Source organism: Solea solea, chromosome 16, assembly GCF_958295425.1.
Source record: "Solea solea chromosome 16, fSolSol10.1, whole genome shotgun sequence".
NCBI classification, from domain to species: domain Eukaryota; kingdom Metazoa; phylum Chordata; class Actinopteri; order Pleuronectiformes; family Soleidae; genus Solea; species Solea solea.
This window is the reverse complement of record NC_081149.1, coordinates 13,013,754-13,032,811: the sequence shown is the minus strand read 5'-3', so window position 1 is coordinate 13,032,811 and position 19,058 is coordinate 13,013,754. Positions and strand designations below refer to the sequence as shown.

At 41.7% G+C, this 19,058-nt stretch overlaps 1 protein-coding gene across 2 annotated transcripts in view; it reads right to left on the bottom strand.

Annotated features, from left to right (window-relative positions):
• Positions 1 to 1,012: 1,012 nt before the first annotated feature.
• Positions 1,013 to 19,058, bottom strand: part of gcgra (glucagon receptor a) — a 40,829-nt gene continuing 22,783 nt past the window's right edge. The window contains exons 1-14 of one of the 2 annotated variants that reach the window (XM_058654179.1): positions 17,323 to 17,485; positions 15,922 to 16,069; positions 15,521 to 15,617; positions 14,750 to 14,857; positions 10,364 to 10,458; positions 9,958 to 10,052; positions 9,611 to 9,800; positions 8,747 to 8,906; positions 8,282 to 8,342; positions 6,078 to 6,147; positions 3,952 to 4,040; positions 3,717 to 3,861; positions 2,306 to 2,347; positions 1,013 to 2,214 (exon numbers count right to left, since the gene is read on the bottom strand). In XM_058654179.1, coding sequence (XP_058510162.1) covers positions 1,849 to 2,214; positions 2,306 to 2,347; positions 3,717 to 3,861; positions 3,952 to 4,040; positions 6,078 to 6,147; positions 8,282 to 8,342; positions 8,747 to 8,906; positions 9,611 to 9,800; positions 9,958 to 10,052; positions 10,364 to 10,458; positions 14,750 to 14,857; positions 15,521 to 15,617; positions 15,922 to 15,975 — 1,572 coding nt within the window. In that variant the 5' untranslated portion in view covers positions 15,976 to 16,069; positions 17,323 to 17,485 and the 3' untranslated portion in view covers positions 1,013 to 1,848. Of the gene's footprint in view, positions 2,215 to 2,305; positions 2,348 to 3,716; positions 3,862 to 3,951; positions 4,041 to 6,077; positions 6,148 to 8,281; positions 8,343 to 8,746; positions 8,907 to 9,610; positions 9,801 to 9,957; positions 10,053 to 10,363; positions 10,459 to 14,749; positions 14,858 to 15,520; positions 15,618 to 15,921; positions 16,070 to 17,322; positions 17,486 to 19,058 lie in introns of those variants that run through there. The other variant, XM_058654177.1, reaches the window with a different exon arrangement.

Here is a 19,058-nt window from a genome sequence, read left to right as displayed (position 1 = left end):
TGCAGTTCAAAAAAACAGAGAGCAGCATCAACCGAGACTGCACACATTCACATCCATACCTGACTGAAAATCCACACGCATACAAAATATATTGACAGCAATCACCACATAAATCACGTGTTTAAATATATACACTGTACACACACACACACACACAGTATTTAGCAATTATAAATTAACATTTTGTGCAAACAGTCAAGTTGAATTAGTTCTGGCAAACATTTAGCAGACTGAAAGGAAATGATTTGGAAAAAAAAAAAATCTTTCCCTTCTTTTTCCTTCTTCTAAAAAAAAAAAAGAAGAAAAAAATATGAATGCAATGTATTCAAGACTAATGTACCACTGCTGAATTAGCTTCCCGTCACTTACAGGATTATCGGAGACGATTTGTTCCACCTTTAGGGCGTTTTTGTTCAGTCTCCGCAGACGCTGCGAACGCAGAATTAGGCTGAATCCTAAATTCTGTCCGACAAGAAACTGGGTACATGCCGTTGTTCGCACAGTCGGTTTGATTTTTTTTGGCATTCGCATGTTCAACATAACCAGTGACGGCGCTGCACAGTGCGCACGCGACAATTTTAATGTAATTTCACTGCATCTGCACAAACTGCATGCATGGCGGCCTATGTTTAGCGTCACAAAACCACACCCCTGTGCCAGGGGCGACGTGTTATTTTGAGTCACAGCGTTGAGTTGCATTTGTGCCTTTACAGGTCATGCCTTGATGCTGTGTATTTTTAAACCTTGATTTGAGTGCACCGTCTGCTCTATCACCCTCCATCTCGAGCTTCTGTGACGACGTTCTTGAAGCACAACAAGGCATGTGAGTCAGATAACATCTTGATGGCAAAGTGGGGGAAGAAACACTGAATAGAAATAGAGAGAAATGCCACGGTTGCCCTTAAAAACACACCCGGCACATTCACCCTCGAGCATTCTGCCAAATTCAAGGTTTAAACCGATATAGAAAGACATATTTTTTTATCGTAAAATACTTGAGTGAGCCAAGTGATGAGCATTTAGCTTATTTATAATTCATCCCATACAATCTCTTGACCTATTTTTAAGGCTATATGTAAGCCAGGAATGAGAGCAGCTGCCAATTTCCCATGAGCCCTGGATCAGGCCACTTAAACAACACTGTGGTCACCTTTCTGTATGAGGTACTGTATGAGAAGGTTTCTTCGTTTTCTGCACATTTTCACCAAAGTCAGTTTGGACAAAGACATAATACAGATATCAAACTAACGCAAAAAGAAAGCCAGTCTTCTCTGTTTTCTGCAATCTTCTATAGTATCACATGTTTGGTCTGTTTGTGTGTATATGTTTGCTGTTCAATGTCCAGTTTGTCTTCAAACACCAGTACCACAAAATACACAGAAGACACACAGCACAAGTTAAAGCAGAGGCGCAAGCAAGGACCCTGTGTCCTGATTTTTCCTTTGTTGCCGTTGTTGTTGCTATTTGAGGTTTTAGGGTTTGTTTTTTTTGTATTATTTTACATGGCTTATCTCTGCCTTGAGATTCGGTTGGCACATTGCTCATCATGCAGCAGTTTCTCACACTGTCTGACAAACATGTACGGTACGGAAATCCATTCACGAAGCTCACAGCACATTAGGACCCTCAGTGTTGGACGTCTGCCACATAATCTCTCCGTTCTCAGGCTGTGGAGAGGGCTGAGTGCTGCTCGGTCTCCCAGTGACACTGATCTCTGAGCGAAATGCGCTCTGACAGATGACTCCATCAGCCCAGCTCCTCACAGCCGCCCAGTGCAGTATGTCAGCGCCAGGTGAGAGCTCCGAGCCCTCCAAGTTTCTTCCCCAAGTTCTCGTTATCCTGCGTCTGTCACAGGTGGCTCTCTGCGTTCTCCCTCTGAGCCTTGTAACACTGCACTTTGTCCATAAGGCTGATGTCCTCCACCAGGGTGCAGTTGCTCACGGTTCCCTTTTGCTCCGGAGAGTCGCACTGCTCTTCCCCCTTATTGTTGACCAAGCCATTATGGCAGCCAGCCACAAGCATGTGCCTCTCCTCTGGGCTGCAGGCCGGAGAAGAGGTTTTGGCGATGTCCGGGAGGTGAGGCAATCGAGAGACATGGTTCAACAGGCTGGCTGTCTTCGTGTTAGGTGTATTGCTGTAGGTGTGACGGTATTCCTCCTCAATGTTCCTCCCGAGCTTCCAGCGCTTCCACTTCTTCAGAATCTCTGACTGCACCTGAGGAAAGGATTGGAGGCGAAAGTAGACGTTGTAGACGCTACAGGAGGAAAAGATGTAATGTCTTGTTTTGGAAAAGGCTGAAACTCACTTCTTTGTTGACAAAGCAGTACAAGATGGCCACCAAAAGACCCTGTGAGGACAATCAACACAATAGATTAACCCACAACAAAGACAATATTTGCTCATGGATTTTTATCATAACATCAGAAGCTGTGAAAACTTGATCTCTGGGCTACACTCGACAAAAAACAGTAGCGCCTGGGTCATACTTTCTGCATTCATGTGTCCGCAGAGGTCCGCTAGGATCTGCGTGATGTACATTTTGTCATCTGCCCATTTCTACGTTGTACGTTGTAGTGCAACACTCTTATTTTGGTCAAAAAAACAACAACAAAGAAGACATTCACCTTGAAGACTATCTTGAGATTATGCATGGAGGTCTTTTGGTACTTACACATGGACATCTCATGCTCAAAGAATACAGGGACATACAAATGTGGGCAATTTCCTGTTGAGATATCACTGGTACTGTAAAGGAATATAAGATCAAGTCTTATGTCGAAGGTTTCGCAATCGCTCTTGTCTCTGACTTTGAGAATTCCTTCATCATCCTCCTCTCCCTCGCATTCTCACCGTCTTCCTCGAGGCCATTCCCCCTGCTGGCTGGCTATATTCTTGACACATGTCATCTGTGTCCCCGTAGCAAAAAGGTCACTGCCATTATGTCAGCTGGTTAGCAGCTTAGACAGCACATTATATGAATGTAATTCTCCCTGACACACGAGTAAATACAGCACTTCTCGTCCTGTCTGAGGGTCTGAGGGGGAAGCGCAGATGCTTAGACGTCTGATCCACGACAGTTTCATCTGGAGCGATGCTTAGATGAGCTGTTGATTCCGTGCAGCGTTATTCCTGAGATTTAAATAAGATTAAGAGGTCGCAAAACACAAAACATGAACAAAAAGAGCTATGTTTTATCCTATTTTGGCACATTTTCTCACATCTCTCCCTCTAAGGCCCCCTTTACACCTGGCATTAAAATGCATTTTCTGTGATCGGATTGTGTGCCTAAATACACCCGAGGACGGATTGTTATCTGATGGACAGAAATGCATTGTGACCACATCGAACAGAAGTGTAAATGTGATGCATCACCAATGCGTCTCCACTGTAAATCTACGTGAACGAAAGCGGTGGTTTTCCGCTTGTCAAAGACGACGTTGTCCCCTACTTCGAAAAGCAGAGGAGTTTATACAATAGCACGACTTCACGTGTGGCTAACGTTGTTGTTGTTGTTGTTGTTGATATGGCAGCGTTCAGGACGTGACGCCATACTCTGCTGCTGGAAAGAGGGGGAGGTGTCATAACAGGGTAATGACCATGATCGGATAGCAATCAGATCTTGATGTGGACACTACAATGACCCAAGACATTTCACCCGTGGCTTTGGGCATTTTTATGTGAAATTCGTAGTTGGTAATTTCATTCAAGAGTCCAACCTGAAAGGAGGAGAAGAAGAGGTCAATGAAGAGCTTTGTGAGGCGAAGATTGATGGTAGTTTTCGTGGATTCATCTGTCACAAAGATGAAGACCACCTGATGGATACCCAGCAAGGGGATCAAGGTAAGAGTTGACTTAGCCAATCTGGGGAAAAAAAAACAAATGGCACATAATAAACACAGAGAAATAAAATACCACAGTAAAGTGAAAGGTGTTTAAATAATTTGGACTCACCGGATTTTATAATCTGTGTATCTCATTTGATGCGCTCGCAGTTTTGACACAAGGATTTTAATGATGTGGATAAAGATGAGGAAGTTGATCTGTGGAAGACATTGGCGTTTAACATATTACGACATAAAATGATCACGATGTGTCATCGGAGATAACGGAAACGCGTTAAAGTGAAATACTGGCTTCACTGATGAAACGGTGCAGCCAGTGCATTCACGATATACATCAAACTGTTTCTCCACCCACTAAATAACCAAAGAACACAGCTCAAAGCACTGTAACACACAGGTTGTAAGCAGAGTGAACAGAGACCAGCTGATTTGCACCAGATATACAGAACCTAAAAAGCCTCAGTTCCTCTCTCAAAAAGGTCCTGACCATGGAGATGCGTTCAAATATAAACAATCAAAGCAAAGAGGAAGCTGACAGAAACGTTGTCGCTAGATATTTATGTAGGTCATCTATTTACAGTCCATTATTGTTGCCTTATTGTCTCCATTCACCATGTGATGATTCTCTGCTGCTGCTCTAAAGCAGATACACCTTCAATTTCAATTTCTGCTGGTTGCTGACACTCTAAATGATCCACATTGGTTTACTGTATCTAAAAGTATGTGTGCATGAACATGCAAGTGTAAAAGCAGTTTCTTATTACCGTTTTTTAACATAATCTGGCAACCACACCCCAGTAGTATTTTAAATTGTCGTATGAATGTTAAGCACTACAGGTTGTTGCTGTGCATCTTTTACATGTATTCATTAACTTTTATATTGAATTTAAGGGGTCGGTTCAGCTGTTCAACTGCTGTCAAATCGCACACACTGCAGGAATGGAACAAAAAGTATTCCCTGTGAAAAATGTTTTGGCAGGGACATGGAAGAAATCTCAGTGAAGAATATCACAATACCAGATGAAACCAAAGCTATCAGCCAGCAATAATAGCACAAGCTGTTATTTTTAAAAAAACAAAAAAAAACCAACCCTGTGTTTTGTGATCTGTAACATCCGTGTACACAGCAGCAGACACATTGTATTATAGGGAACCTTTTCACTGCAGCTGGCATATAAAGAAGCCGTGGTGTTCCCCTGATGTAAATCACTCGTGATGTGACCTTTTTATTCACAACACAGTTATGGGTAATTTACAGGTTGTTGAGTTGGCTGACAGAAGAAAAAAAGGCTGGAACTAATTTGTATTTGTAATTATTGCGTAGGATTTTTCGATTTGTATGAATTCACCTGCTTTTTTTTTTCTCTCTCTTTGCGGTTTGAGTAAGATTTCTTGAAATAACACAGAGTTATTGAAATGTCAACCCATTAGCACAGTGTGTATCATTCCGTAACTTGGCCCGTTTACTAAATATTTACTACACGACTTGTAATAATAAAAAACAGAGTTGCAGCTTTTATCTCTCCCCGACTCAGCATTACAAGATCTCCGATTTAACTTCTCCACATACTCTTCTGACACTGAAATGTGCAAAAAATACTGAAGGAATTTATGAAAGTGGCAGTAATCCTTTAAATAGGGGAAAGCCACACACACACACACACACACACACACGCAAACACACACCACAGAGGGAAACGGTGAAATGGGAACCAGACCTCCCATCCCTGCGACAACTCAAACACAGGAATTCCTGTGAGATACAAGCCACTTAGCAGGATGATTAATGCATGGAAAATGCCGGCATGTCTGTGTAATTGACCTGACATAAGAGCAATGACAAATTGGAGTTGTACAATGTCTCCGGACGGACCTCTGCAGAGCACACCTACGATTAAAGGCGCGGACACTGTACAGACAGCTAAAAAATAAAATCCCTTTTCCTGTTGATTTAAAACTTTTGACTCTTGAGGTATGTCACTGGATGTTTTGCCTAAAGCACAAACAGTCTCTCTGAATAAATGACGTGTGTTTAATATTGCAGTGCGGTGTGTGAATGGAAAAGGAAAAGCCGGCCTGAAAATGTGGAAAATGCAAGAGCACTGTGTGTGCATGTGATTTTAAGGTGAAGGCACGAGTCAAACCAGTGCAGTTTCAGTGCACAAATAATACGTGCAAGTAAGAAAACACAACAGACAGATCATCACAATGAGACATATAGGAAGGCACAATTACCACGACTGCCAGCAGAATTGGTGAGCGGATGATCCACCAGTAATTCATGTCTATGTTTTGGCCCCAGCACCTGAAAAAAGAAAATTACATCTGTGGTAAACTATCAGAGATATTCCACTTTTAAAAAATAACAAAAAAAACACTGCATATGCTTTTGAACATGGATGTCGTCAGTCAACGTTTTTAAAACTTTTACTAAATAAAGATGGACTGACAAAGATGGACAGCACACATTAATCCTGGCATACGTTGTAGGATTTTTGGCTGTTCCAATTGACCGATGATCAGTGTGCAGAGTGCAGTTTCTTTAGATGTGGTCTCCAAAAGTGTGATCGTATGTCGCACAGTGAGAGATAATAAGGCTGTCGTCATGGTTTTTGCTTCACTCAGCTGCTTACTGCACATGTCATAACTCACTAAATGAACCCTTTAACACCGAGCACACATTTATGTTACTGTAATTACGCGACGGTTTGCGCCACCAGATAAAAACCATGGGGTTATTACGGTAATTTAACTCGCACTGTTGCAGGAAGCCAGCAAATCAGTGTCTTGTCACCAGGAGAGAGATTCCATTTTTTGGCCTGTTTTTGGACATTGAGACAAAGATTCAAACAAATGTTATTTTAAAGATGTTTTGTACTGTTGAAATGTTAAATTTAACACGCAAAATCTGGTGTTCATGTCCAACTACAGTCAGTCAGTCATCATCTACCGCTTTATCCTCTGCCAGAGGGTCGCGGGGGGTGCTGTGCCAATCTCAGCTACATCGGGCGATAGGCGGGGTACACCCTGGACAGTTCGCCAGTCCATCGCAGGGCCACACACACAGATAGAGACAAACAACCATTCACTCTCACTCCTAGGGTCAATTTAGAGTGTCCAATTTACCTAATCCCCACATTGCATGTTTTTGGACTGTGGGAGGAAGCCGGAGAACCCGGAGAGAACCCACGCACACACGGGGAGAACATGCAAACTCCATGCAGAAAGGCCCTTGTTCCAACCGGGGCTCGAACCCGGGTCTTCTCTCTGCAAGGCGAGAGTGCTAACCACTATACCACCGTGTGGCCCTCCAAACAACAGTGTTGTTTCTAAATACATTTTTTTGTTTTTCTTCATTTTAAATTGTAGATACACTATTTTAACAAGCAGTCAATTATAAATAAATGCCAAATACTGAAGGATATTCTGGAAAAATGGGTAAAATCACTTACTCACAGGATCATTTTCAGGCCCTTTTATGGTTAAAATAAACACAACAAAAGGCCAGACAGACATTTTGAGGCTTAGGTGTTAAAGGGTTAAAAACAGCATATGCAATATGCATCCAACATGAATTTGTTTTATAACTTATATGTTACATTTCTGCATTTTTTTTTTTAATAATTTGAGTGAAAATGTTTCCAACAGAAATTCATAGAACTGCATATTTATAGACGGTTGTCTGCTTTACATAACGGCTGCTGTTTTCCTTAGAAAATTTAAAATAAATAAACCTATAAATGCTCCTCTGCACTTCATAAATCATCAATGTAATGCCATGGATCCACTAGTCCTCGTCCCTGGCCCGACTTGAATACAAACCAACAGTGCAAAAAAGACAGAGGATCAATCTCTTAATCCGTATGTGAGCAGAAGCTCATGATCCAAAGGCTGCTACCCACTGTCATCAAACTAGGTCTTTTGTTGTTGCTTTTATGGATTATGATTTCTCTCATTGTGGCTCTTGCACAGAACATCACACATTATGCCTTTCTCATATTTATTAGATCCATCCATATTTATCTTATAAGAATCTTTAGGAGGCATAACGTTCAGTGTCTTTGAAAGTGTGACCTCTGGAACCCCTACTGCAGCTGCTCAGTGTATATTTTAAAATCTGCTAGAGACTGCATAACAGAGCGTTTGGGCCCCGACGCTATGATGAAATATTACACGTGTGCAAATGCCGTTCTGACATGGTTCCCATATTTGGTGTCTTGCAGATGATAAAACGAGTGTTCTTGCAGTATTTGACCATGTGCTGCTGAGCATCAACATGTTAGGGAGAAAGACCATCTGCCGTGCGGTGCTGTTATGGCTGAGCGATCAGCAAGGATGAGCTGAAATGATAGCATTTTCTTGCACTGGAAGAAAAAAAAAAAATCTGAAATAAAGGAATGAGAGAAAAAGAGAAAGAGAGGGAGACGGTGGAAACTTACTCATGGTTTTCATACAGATATTTAGCAAACACCCAGGGCACAAGGAATATTAAAGGGGTACCTGCAAAAAAAATGAGACAAAGGCATAAGTGTCAGTTTTCATTTGATCCAAAATGATGACATAGCACACATAGGTTGAAAGGCAGGGTACACCCTGGAGAGGTCGCAAGTCCATCACAAGGCCACATAAAGACAAACAACGCTCACAATCACACCTATGGTAAATTTTCCTAATCCCCAAATTTGAATGTTTTTGAGCTGTGGGAGAAAACTCACGCACACACTGGGGGAACATGCAAACTCCTGTGGCCACGGCAACAGTGCTAACACACATTTTCATCTACATCAAATAACAGCCTTTTTGGTTTGGATGTTGTGTGGGATTTGAATCATTGTGTGATGACTTGTGCGGCCCTGAAAGAACATAATGAACTTGCACCCACAGGCTGACTTGTCCTCACTCACCCCAGCCAATGCACAGGTAGATTTTGAAGTAGTTCCTCTCTGTAAACACAGTGATCACCAGGAGGTTGTGGAGGTAGATTCCTTCCACCAGCAGCCAGTAGGTGTTGGCCATGATACTGTACTGCATCATCACCACAGCAATGCGACAGCTTACTGTTATCTGCAACACAGCAGTGAGGTTTCTTTAAAAGAAAAAAAAAAAAGAAAAATATTTATGTTCCCGAGTTGTGCAACATTGACTGTTGTTTACTCGTGGAGGATGGGAGTGGTGAGGAGATGGACGCTGTGGCAGATGGAGGCTCCTTTCTGCCGCTGGGAGATTGTACAACGGCAACAACTTTAACCTCAGCCTCTGCCAGCTGTGACCCCACACACACACACACACACACACACTCCTCCTTCACCGATACACACTCTACACATCAACATTCGTAGTGGACCCTCCCCTCTTTAACGAGTGATTGATTCTTGCAATTTTCTCTGTGACCCTTTTCATAAAAATCCCCCATTATTGTTCTCTAAAAACAGAGCTATTTTTACATCATCTATTTATCTAGAGAGATGTATTGCTGCTACACAAATCCATAATTGCAGCAGCATAAACCTGCAGGATTGTGCAGCCTGTAGTGCTTGTTAGTGTTGCTCTGTTCTGCATTGTGCCAAAGGACTGAATGTCTCCACTGTGGTGAACGGCGGTGAAGTCATTTATTTTGTCCAGGGTGTTTTCTCCAGTCAATCCATCAAGTTCAGGCTGAATTATGAATGTGGTGTGTTAAAAATATATAATAATTCGAGTCCACTCCCTCACCGTAAAAACACTACCTTGTATAGTGTATGGTTCAGTTGCAGATCCCTCACACTGACCTCATTGTTGACCAGCAGATCCACCGGAGGCATCGAGGCCCGGGGGAACCCCTGCTCCTGCTCCCTGCTGAGTTCCTGTGATGTGATGTTGGCCACCAGCAGAGCATCTTTGATGAGGATGGACAGCGCTCGCAGGATGAAGGAGGCAAACAGATTCATGTGGATGTTGTTCCTCATGCAGTGCAGCTTCCTAATGAGTGCGAGGCGACATTGGTCTCTCCGTGATAATGTGTCTTTGTGTTATTTGAGTTAAACTTAGTTTGATGCTGAATTGACTGTAGCAGTCAACTGGAAATGATTCAAAATCTTGTTTCTCTGAATTGATTTTAACTGAAAGTCATCCATACCTGAAGAACACGAGGATGCCGAGTGCCAACACCAAAGCTACCAATGATAAGGAATAGCCCACTGTGTACATGATCCGAATATGGCCATAGTACTGCTGCAAATGAAGACGTTTTAAATTAATAATTGGATAACACTTTACATTACACAACAGCAACATTTGGTAATTATTTTCTAAAAGGGTAGGTAATATTATGGTAATACCAAATACCAAAAATAGAACATAAGGAGAATTTTGATTCATAAACATGTTCATGTGAAGGCATGACACTCATTGTAACCTATATTCGCAATGCCATGCTCTAACTTGAATGTGACTAACATTCAAATTGGAAATATTGGAAATAACATTGTATTACCATTATTTAACTCCCTCCCTTGTAATGTTACAAGGTTTTTTTTTCTTACCTGACTTGGATTATTAGAGTCACACTCGCTGGTATTCTTTGCTGTCATCCACTGGCCATTAGCGTCACATTCCTGATAGACTTTACCATGCTGAACTACACACACAAACACATGCAAGTTTCAACAACATAGATTAAATATTGCATTGAATTATTTGAAGTACATAGTTCCAGCCTGACTCGGCACGGCACAGCTCGACTCTACTGAAAAGAACTGTGTTTGTGTCGTGTATAAAACGATGTCACGGCAGTTTCATGAAGAGGTACTATAGTAATGGAAACGATGCCAAACAAAGTAGAGTCGAGTCGTGCTGGAACTGTACAGTGGAAAAGTGCTAAAATACATCGATACAAACACATAATAATTAGGAAAAAAAAAAATCTCTCCTAAACACACACAGGTTCACACAGCTATCCTTTTAAAGACAAGCACTGCCTTCCATTCCTTTTGACAGACTAAACAACCATTATCCCTAACCCTAACCATAACCAGTTCATGCATCACCCCAACCATAACCTAACCACAATTTAAATTATAGCCCTAAACTAACCAGCTGCTCAGAAATTTCTAGTTTCTGCCTCATCGGGACAAGGTTTTGGTCCCCATGAGGACTACTGGTCTTGACAGGCCAGTCTTTACACCAGAAAGGTCCTAAAGAGATAACAAGTACACACACACACACACACACACACACAGAGACAGACTCGATTCACTACACAGTCCAGTGAATCATGACCAGCTGTCTTTCTCTGCAGGATATTTCAAGTCACCCTGTATCTGCTCCTATACATTCTATATGTACACTGTAACAAATTGCTGTAAAAATACTGGATATTTTGCACAGTGACGTACCGTTTTCCATTAATACAGTTGAATACTGTAAATTCTGATGTCTTTGAGGAACAAAATATTAACGGCAAGCTCCTGTAAAATCTTACGGTAAGAAGCAGTATTTATTTATTATTTACAGCAAGCTACCTGTAATTTTACAGTATAATATAGTATTTCTTTTTCTTTTTCCGTTTTTTTTTAAATCAGACTTGATCTTCAGTCCGTTAGTCCGTTCATCTGGGCAAAATAAAAAAAGTGAAATTAAAACTAGGCCTACACATCAGTGTTTTTATTTGAGATTGAGGACACAATAACAAGAAGATGAAGAATTAGTTTTCATCCGGATTGCTGAAAGCACCAAACTGGATGGAGTTCTCTCCTGAACTGCACAGCGCACCCTCATCCATCCTGTCCCCGTGGCTTTCTTAAGAAGGTAAATATAATCTTGCAAAAGTCAACATAATGCTAATGTGATTTAGTGTTGGATTAACATTTTATTGACAGTTTTTTGCCAAAAAGATTGAGTCAAAAGTATGTGCTGCATGCTAGCATACATTACTCTCATTTAGCAACTATGTGGACACAAGTTTAGCTCTCTGTTGAAGCATGTTACATAAATTAGCTTGGGCATTTGATTTGTTTCAGATCTAATTAAGGTGGGCTACAAGGTTCTATTTTTCCATTTGTTGTTTTACTTCTTCAAGTAAAACGGTTTATGGGAGTTTATAGGGAGAAGCTTGTTATCCAGGTTTATGCAAAAAGCTAAAAAGTAGCTTCAAATATGCACTAATGTAATATACAGTAGCTAAAAGTTAGTTGACTAGTTGTTGATGTAATGATTTCTTTTTCTTGAGAGAGTATTTTAAAGATTGTTTTGTGGGCTGGCCACAGACTATACAATTTGTATTATTGAGTTTGCATGCATATGTGACAAATATTGTGAAATAATAATATATTTTATTTCCATGTGTTCTAGAATCTACTACAGTCACACTTGATCTACAAATCTTGCCAGGTGACTCAACACATACAAGTCGGACTTCGCTCTCTAGTTCATTGCCTTGCTCTTCATCTTCACTGTCCAGCATTTCATCCTTGTCAAGCTCTTCAGAACCATCAAAACCATGTACATCGCACAGCCTAAGACAATCAGCCAACATATAAAGTAAGTGGTATGAAACCTTTGAAGTCCCATGGGATAAAATGCCAGAGGAAGCCATTGCCAACAGCAAGAGACCTGCTCCTGACAAGCGACGCCAGATGATACGAATTGTTGTTGATGAAATGTTTAGCAATATTTCTCGTGTCTACAATGACTGTACATGCAATTCCATTCTTAATATTTGGATACTGTTGTCCATGTTCTACAGATGTTTGCCACAGCAGCCGGTGTTGAGCGCACCCTGACCCTCCCAACCAGTCCACGACTGATTCTAATGGGTAAGTGTCATAAAAGCATGACATGGAGTATAGAACAAAGTCAGTCTGTCTTTCTGTGTCTCCATCTGTCCAGTTTTTCTTTCTGTATCTGTCTCCTAAACGTTAAAACGTAAAGTTTTATTGTGGTCTGTCATTGATTTAGTTCTCTTATCATTCTTTTTGCTATCTCAAGTAGTGGAAACTAACGATTTGCAATAAGATAATTTATGATACTTGATATAAATACAGTAGAAAATGTGTGGATAGGTGTTGCACACTTGAACAGAGACTCAGTGTAACTTTTTATGTTCTGTCTTTAGTGTGTTATTCTGCAAAATACACAGACATTGCAATGAATACATCAAACACATTTCTGTCCAGCTTTCCTCTTAGCACTACAGTTCAATGTGTGTGTATTGACCTAAAACACCAGTTAAACAACAACAAATAGCTTTAATGCCACACAAACACATCAAGTTGCACAAAACATTACTGTTAAAAAAATAAAGGGGTAGCTTTTTCTGTGAACGTCTTATCCCCATATAAGGCCCTTATACCCATATTTGTTTTCCCTAACTGTTGTCTGCATCAGTTGCTGGTGATGGAGTCACATTGGGACATTGGATGATCAGTGTACGTTTTGTAACGTACTATGTGTTCAACCTACAATACCAAGAAGAAGCTGCAAGGACACTGGAGTTTGTTCAAAGGTAAATTAGTATGTTACCCCTTCTTACCAGCTCTGTTCAGAAATATTGAATTGTCATTTATTATAAGCCATACTGGTATATTAACTTTTACAGTTGTTGCACCTATCACCTACACATCAAAGCATAGCCTGCTTCTTTTTGGCACATATCTTAATTAAGGAATGGGGCTGTTCAGACTGGCCATGTCACTCTCTGTGGTGCTCTCATTGAGCAATGTGTCCTTCGCTAAATGCTCTTCTTAAGTTGACAATAGACACCATGGTTGAGGAGCCTGAAATACAGTCTTCATAAAGTATGTATATGTTGAACTTTGCCTAAGATAAACTTTCCCAAAGATGACAATGTTTCCTAATGCCACCCTCAAATCAAAGTTTAATAGATACAGTAATAATGGCAACAGCTGATCTGTTGTAATCCTGAATCATGAATGTTTTGTTTCTCATAAATAGTTTATCAAAATTAGATGATTCTCTCATAATTATGAGACACAGGGGTCATTATCATAAAAAGACATCCTATTTTTTTTTTATTCAATTAATGTGATAGGGTTCCATATTAAATGCAAATGATCTTTATCTTATATATTTTCTCTATTATTACATTTTAGGCGCCTCATTGGGATTAATCCTGAGAGGGGAAGAAAGACCAGCCAGGGGAAGGTGGTGTCAAAGAAGACAGGGAAGCTGGTCCACAAAAAGGCAACAACGGTGAATCCCCATGTGGCCACTCTACTAAAAAAATTGATGGATGACCAAAACTAGAAGTAAGGTTAAATGAAGTTGAATTGGCTGATAATTTGTACTCTATGCTTTGCAAACAGTCAAACCAGACCTGGTCAATTTTGACCCGGGGAGGAAAATACAAAGTTTAATGAATGTAATGTTAGCCATCACTTGTCATAGTTCAAGAAAAAATCTGACAACCAAGTAGTAATGGTGTTTTTATGGATTTTGTTCTGAAAATGTTCAGCTTTAATAAATGCCTAATGTTGTAAGGCCATCTCTTGTCTGAGCCATTTCTGTGATAGCTATTTTAAGTTATTATTATTATTATTATTATTATTGTTAATATTATTATTGTTATTTCAGGGGTTTTCATTTTTAAATATCAACATTTTAAATCATCAGTTTATATCACTGTGCAGATCACATTCTACAATTTTACAGTAATAAGTTGTTAATGGAGAATACTGTAGGAACTGTAAAATAACAGTATAACTGGGTTGACAGCTGACAGTATAATACTGTAATGTTTATTTTACATACAGCACAGTACTGTAATATCTTTACGGTACTAAACTGTTGTTGTAAATCACAGTAGGTACACTGTAGAATAACAGTTTCAAGCTGGCAACTGTAGCTGCCAGTAGTTTACTGTTATTTAACAGGAAATTTTGTTACAGTGTACTAAGCCTCAGGTGTGTTACCTTCATGGTACCATGGCAGATACCATGGACACGGCACACTGACAGTGATGTTGGGGAGTCCATCGGGCCAACAGGCATAATTGTCGAAGGTCCTGTTACACACGAGGCCTGGGATAAACAAGAAAAAACAATAAAATGGAGGAGGAGTTATGACATACCTGTTCTCCTGTGTGTGTCCTGGGGTTCTCCCCAGAAATACAGCAACGCATCTCTGAAGTGACGGCTACTGGTAATGATTATAGCCTCTCTTATCTTGACCTTGTGGTTTTCAAGTTTGTGGTTTTCTTCCACTTATAATACACTGTTAATCCGCTCTATGGAGGATGTAAAGGTTGCTGGAATATGGGCAGCTGTACGGGTGTTCAGGGGTACGACGTGTCTGTGCCGTCTGCTCGGCACCTGCTAATTTGCTGTAATCGTCATGTGATGACAGGAAATGTATGTGGCTTTGACAGGGTGGGGGGGGGAGCACGCAGTGGGGAAGTGATCACAAACGAAGAGCATGCCCACAAAGTATAACTGGGAGTGAAGAATTCTACTGCATTGTTTAGTGATAGTTCAACCCATCAGTATTTCCTCTGGCCCTGCATTAGAGAACTGCAACTACACCAAAACCAGAGGATAAATATAATTGTTTTTATCCGTAACAAATATCCTATTACAAGGCCACAATGCCCAGTTTCCCCGGACGTACAATAATACAAGAAAACCATCACTACAACTATCAGGATCATCATGAAGCGGTGATAATAATATAATAGTCTGGCTCACCGGTGCTTGGCGGGTCTCGGCTGTTGTTGCGATCGCACTCCTCCATGTACAATTTCAAACTCTCCTTCAGCTTATCCAGGGTTGCAGAAGGAGACACCTGCGGAGACAGCGGAGCATGGGCAATGTCGTATCATGACGTTGCGCGAGCAGGTGAGCAAGAAAAGATGTCGAGCATGTGAGTTTCCACACAGGCTGCAAAGACAACCGTGGAACTGGGGTTCATTTGTTTCTCTCTTCTTCATAAATACAGGAGCTGTAAAACAACTCGCCCTAATGTACTTTTGTATAGAAAGCGTGATATGTTGTATAGTGTAACACTCGTGTCCAGGGGACAGTGTGTTTAGGCTTTGACACCGCGACTCTCTGGGTTGTGTCAGTGTGTGCATGCTCGTGGGACCCACCTGGATGCTGCAGGAGACGATTAGCATTGCCAGAAGGAGTAACAGCCGTGACATCCCTTAATCCTGCTCTTAGTGCTGGGAGGGAATACTGCAGGATGGGGAAGAGTTTTCACCTCATATGGCAGCTTATCTACGCACACCACACTGCCTGCATGACACAGAGATACACAGTTCATTAAGCTCAGTGCAAACACACGACGTATTACTACCTCAGGTTGGCCGGACAGAACATGAAGACCAAAACGGGCGAGAGCCTGGGGCAGAATGATGTCGTTAGCGACGACAAAAATGACCAAAAGTTACACGCTGCAGCTTTAAATCCTTAAAAGGACTTGGAACAAGTCTAATTTCCATCCTGACCTATTCACTCCAGGTGTGGGTTTACAGGTGAGCCATGCAGCAGGATGGGCGACCTACCCTGCTGCTAATCGTGATCGAGGCCCACAATCTCGGTTGACTCACAGTTGGCTGCCGTCCACCACGGCCTCAGATGCCAGTGTTTGGTTGAGCTGTGTGTGTCAGTGTGTGCCAGAGGTCACTCACCTGCGCATCGACCGACGCCACGACAAACTCCCGCGGGAGATTCGTTTGAAGCCAGAGAACGGAACGAAATCTGAAACGTTTCTGCAAAAAACACCTTGACCATGGATACATTTTTGGCTAAAACGTTTCAAATTCCATTCTGTTCCAGTCTCATGGCGGGGAGAAGGGGGGCGGGGGCCTGTGTCGAGGTGTTTGGGATTTTTTTTTTTGTTGTTTGTTGACTTTTTGTTGTTGTTGTATGTTTAAGAGATACGAGTCCAGTGTGTCATGACGTGTGCGATGGAGAAAGTTGAAATGAAAGACCTTTTCCCGTCTCTGTCAACATGTTTATAACGTCTGGAGTGAAAGAGCCACCAGCGGGTTTCTGTCACTGTCTACATGTCGACCCTGCATTTGACAGAACTCTGCGAGGCAGACGGCAGATAATATCTAAAACAAAGGGCCATGCTTTCTAAAAGGCATGTTCAGTGTAATGACCACAGGATGCAGTTACCATTAGCTGCAGTACATACTGCCTGATTGTCCCAGGCGCCTCAGGGACCCAAGATACTCTTGTCAAGTCTGAGATCAGAACTGGTCCAGCCGAGACCACAGTACTGACTTCTCTGCTCTGAATACCACCAGACACTCTAAAGTCACAACTGTTGTTACCGCAACTCCTAGCAGCAGCAACAACAAATAATGCGTCACGGCTCATTTTTAAGTCGACTGTGAGCCAACCACGTCTTCATGTAAAGCTGCACTTCTGCTTTACACAAATGGCATCGACACAACAACAACAACAGCGAAACTATGTCAGAAACCGACCAGAATGAAATTCAAGCTCCTCTGAACCAAACGAGAGCAGCAGATTCTTACCGAAGAAAGTGATCGGGCCTCAGCCGGGGAAGTGCATGATGTTCAGGCGTGTGTCCGTGCTCAGAGGCTCAGAGGCTGACATACATGTGGCAGGAGCACATGGTCTTGCTTACAGCATTTTTTCCGAGGATTTCCCTCCCTCTCTCTCTCTCTCTCTTGCTCCATTCACCACTTTCTGTGACTTAGCACCAAGTGGGGACAATGATTAACCAGGACTGCAGGAGGGACAGTGAGACAGAGACAGAGGGGAAAGCGAGTGGGGAATCAAATTGAGATGGAAAGATGGAGAAGTGAAAAATACAACAGTTTCTCAACCCTTCCTGGCTGCTGATCCAAATCCATGTCATAATACTAGTGGCACCAGCCAATACATATTTCTCATGTAAATATGACGCCAGCATATCTTGCAGCATGTTGCTGAGAGCGTGACAGAAATCGTATGGATTTTCCCGTATGAAAAGTGACTTTTTTTTTATTCAATTCACTGCATGACAAGTGTTTTCGTGCCCTCGGTGTGACCTTCACATCCAGCTGCTTCCTTCTCTCACCCTCCTTCACCTTTTGAAAACGCTGACATCACACTTTTCTACTTTGATTCGTATCGCATGTCAACTGCGTCCACATCACCAAAATCCCCCCCCCCCAAGCTGAGAAAACATGGCGTTGTTTCTGCGTTCCTGAAGGCCAATGCAAATCTGTGGGGATTTTAGAGACACACGCCCTGAAGACATATATTGGTGCAGCTCTCGCGCTCTCTATGTGCAGGCGTGTGTGCTTAAATGCCTTGACACACAATGATAGGAAACACGTCGTCCCTTTGGTGGTAGCAGGAGTCGAGGTAATGCTATTAGAGGTGTGAGGTTAAATTAGGCTTGTATATTTTTTTGCTGTGTTGATATCCTGCCAGGGCAGCTGTGTAAAATGCTTGGCTCGCTGTGGATCCAGACCAATCACGGTCCGCTGGAACATGTGTTGCTTAACCCTGTTCCAGGAAATAAACTGGGGCTTTTATCGCCGCCGTTGCACATCTGATTTAAGAGGTGTAGCGATGGCTGCGAGTCGCAGAGCCAGAGCCACAGGGACCTTCTCGTTTTCCTGGGCCTGTTTCCTCTAGTGTTTCTTGAAAGAGGCCAAACCAAAGTGTTTCATTTCTGCCTCAGGATATGTGAAAAGAAAATGTGTACAGGTGAAGTAATGTAGACATTTTATTGACACAATAAATATAAAACAAAAAATAAGATACATTTTTGTAGACAATACAATTTAGGTCAATGCTTCCTGAAGTTGAAAGGACATTATTTGGATAATGGCTTTTATTTGTGTTAAAAAAACACAGACAAGGACAAACACATGACGCAAATTCCCTGAATGTCCCAAAAAAAAAGAAAGAAAGATGGAAAATGTGCTGTGTTCAAGTGCATGTTGGGTGGCTCAATGCAAGGGCCACTAACAATTACTCGTGTTTGTTGGAGAGTACTTACCTTTCATTTGATTACATTGTCTAACAAATGAAATTACAGAAGGGGAGTTTGCGTGCATGAATGTGGAGCACAGGGGAGCAACTAGGATTAAAAACAAACCTCTTGGAAAACACAATAACGGTCCACCTTGACAAAAAAGCCCCTGAGCAGTGATTTCGCATGCAGCCGTCCAAATGCTGAGGATCTAGTGAGAGTACAGCAAAAGTCCAGAGTTTGAAATGCATCTTTAAAAGTTACATCCACTTCCACTAATCT